The sequence below is a fragment of the Echinops telfairi genome, unplaced genomic scaffold (genome assembly GCF_000313985.2).
Source record: "Echinops telfairi isolate 266 unplaced genomic scaffold, ASM31398v2 ScPeMD7_7457;HRSCAF=8495, whole genome shotgun sequence".
Taxonomy (NCBI): domain Eukaryota; kingdom Metazoa; phylum Chordata; class Mammalia; order Afrosoricida; family Tenrecidae; genus Echinops; species Echinops telfairi.
The window spans coordinates 43,998,434-43,999,618 of record NW_022111357.1 but is presented as its reverse complement, the minus strand read 5'-3'; the positions used below and the strand labels follow the sequence as shown (position 1 = coordinate 43,999,618).

At 63.0% G+C, this 1,185-nt stretch overlaps 1 protein-coding gene across 1 annotated transcript in view; it reads left to right on the top strand.

Annotated features, from left to right (window-relative positions):
• LOC101664448 (ATPase family AAA domain-containing protein 3-like) overlaps positions 1 to 1,185 on the top strand; it is a 16,130-nt gene that overhangs the window by 9,878 nt on the left and 5,067 nt on the right. The window contains 2 exon segments of the mRNA XM_004705490.2: positions 286 to 441; positions 784 to 840. Coding sequence (XP_004705547.1) covers positions 286 to 441; positions 784 to 840 — 213 coding nt within the window.

The following is a 1,185-nucleotide window of genomic DNA, read 5'->3' as shown; positions in this document are numbered from 1 at the left end:
TGAGGAAGGTTGAGAACCACTGGCGTGGTGGACGGTTCTGGAGTGGCGGGAGCTTGGGGATCGGAGCATGTGCTGGTCAGGGCAGCTGAGCGACCGGTGTCCTCAGGCTTGCCTGCCGTCAAGGGTGCAGCTTCCTGGGACCCGTGAACTTTAAGGGGACTGGTGGGTAGGATTCTCCGGTTCTGTGTCTGGACTTTTGTCCTCTGCTTGGCTAAGGGACATCATGAGAGTAGGCTTCGTGTCCGCCCTGGACCCAGCTCACGATTTCTTTCTGCTTCAATCCAGGTGGCTGGGTTGACGTTACTGGCAATTGGGGTCTACTCAGCCAAGAACGCCACCGCCGTAGCTGCCCGGTATGTAGAGGCCCGGCTGGGGAAGCCCTCCCTGGTGAGGGAGACTTCCCGCATCTCCTTGCTGGAGGCGCTGAAGCACCCTGTGCAGGTGAGCCCCCCACCAAGTGAGTGCTCTGGCCCAGGGGGCCCCTGCCAATAATTTCTCCTGCCACCAGCAGGCCAGGGTCCTAGCAGCCCACACCCATGGGCTGCAGGGTGAACTGTCTCCCTGGGCCCCCAAATCACTGAATAGCATCCAAGTTGCCCCAAATGCCGACAGGTGCTCTGTAGAGTTCTCAAACAAGCGCTTCCTGGCGGGCGGGCGTGCCCGTGCTGTCAGGATCATGCACGGCTGTCAGCGTGTAGCTCTGGGGTGGCCCCCGGCGGGTGGGGTTTGTGTGTCTCCTCAGCCCGGTGCTGGGCCTTTGCTGATGGAGCCGCGTCCCCGCAGGTCAGCAGGCGACTGCTCAGCAAGCCCCAGGATGCATTAGAAGGCGTCGTCCTCAGCGTGAGTGAGCTCGCCCGCCCACCGCCCGAGCGGTGCTCCTTGTTCCCCGGGGCCCAGGGTCTGCACCCCTGGGGCTGAGGCTCAGCTCACCGTGCCTCATGTGGGCGTCTTGGGCAAATCTGCAGGCTGGGGGGCCCCTTTGGACCATAGGGTGTTAGATTGCAGGGTGGGGGCCCCTTTGGACCGTAGGGTGTTAGATTGCAGGGTGGGGGCCCCTTTGGACCGAAGGGTGTAGAGTTGGGTGCTGGAGCCTCCTCCTGACCCGGCCCTGTGGCAGAGTGCAGGCTCATCTCGTCGAGATGCGTGAGAGAGAGCGCGCGAGCTCAGTCAGCATCCCAGCTCTCC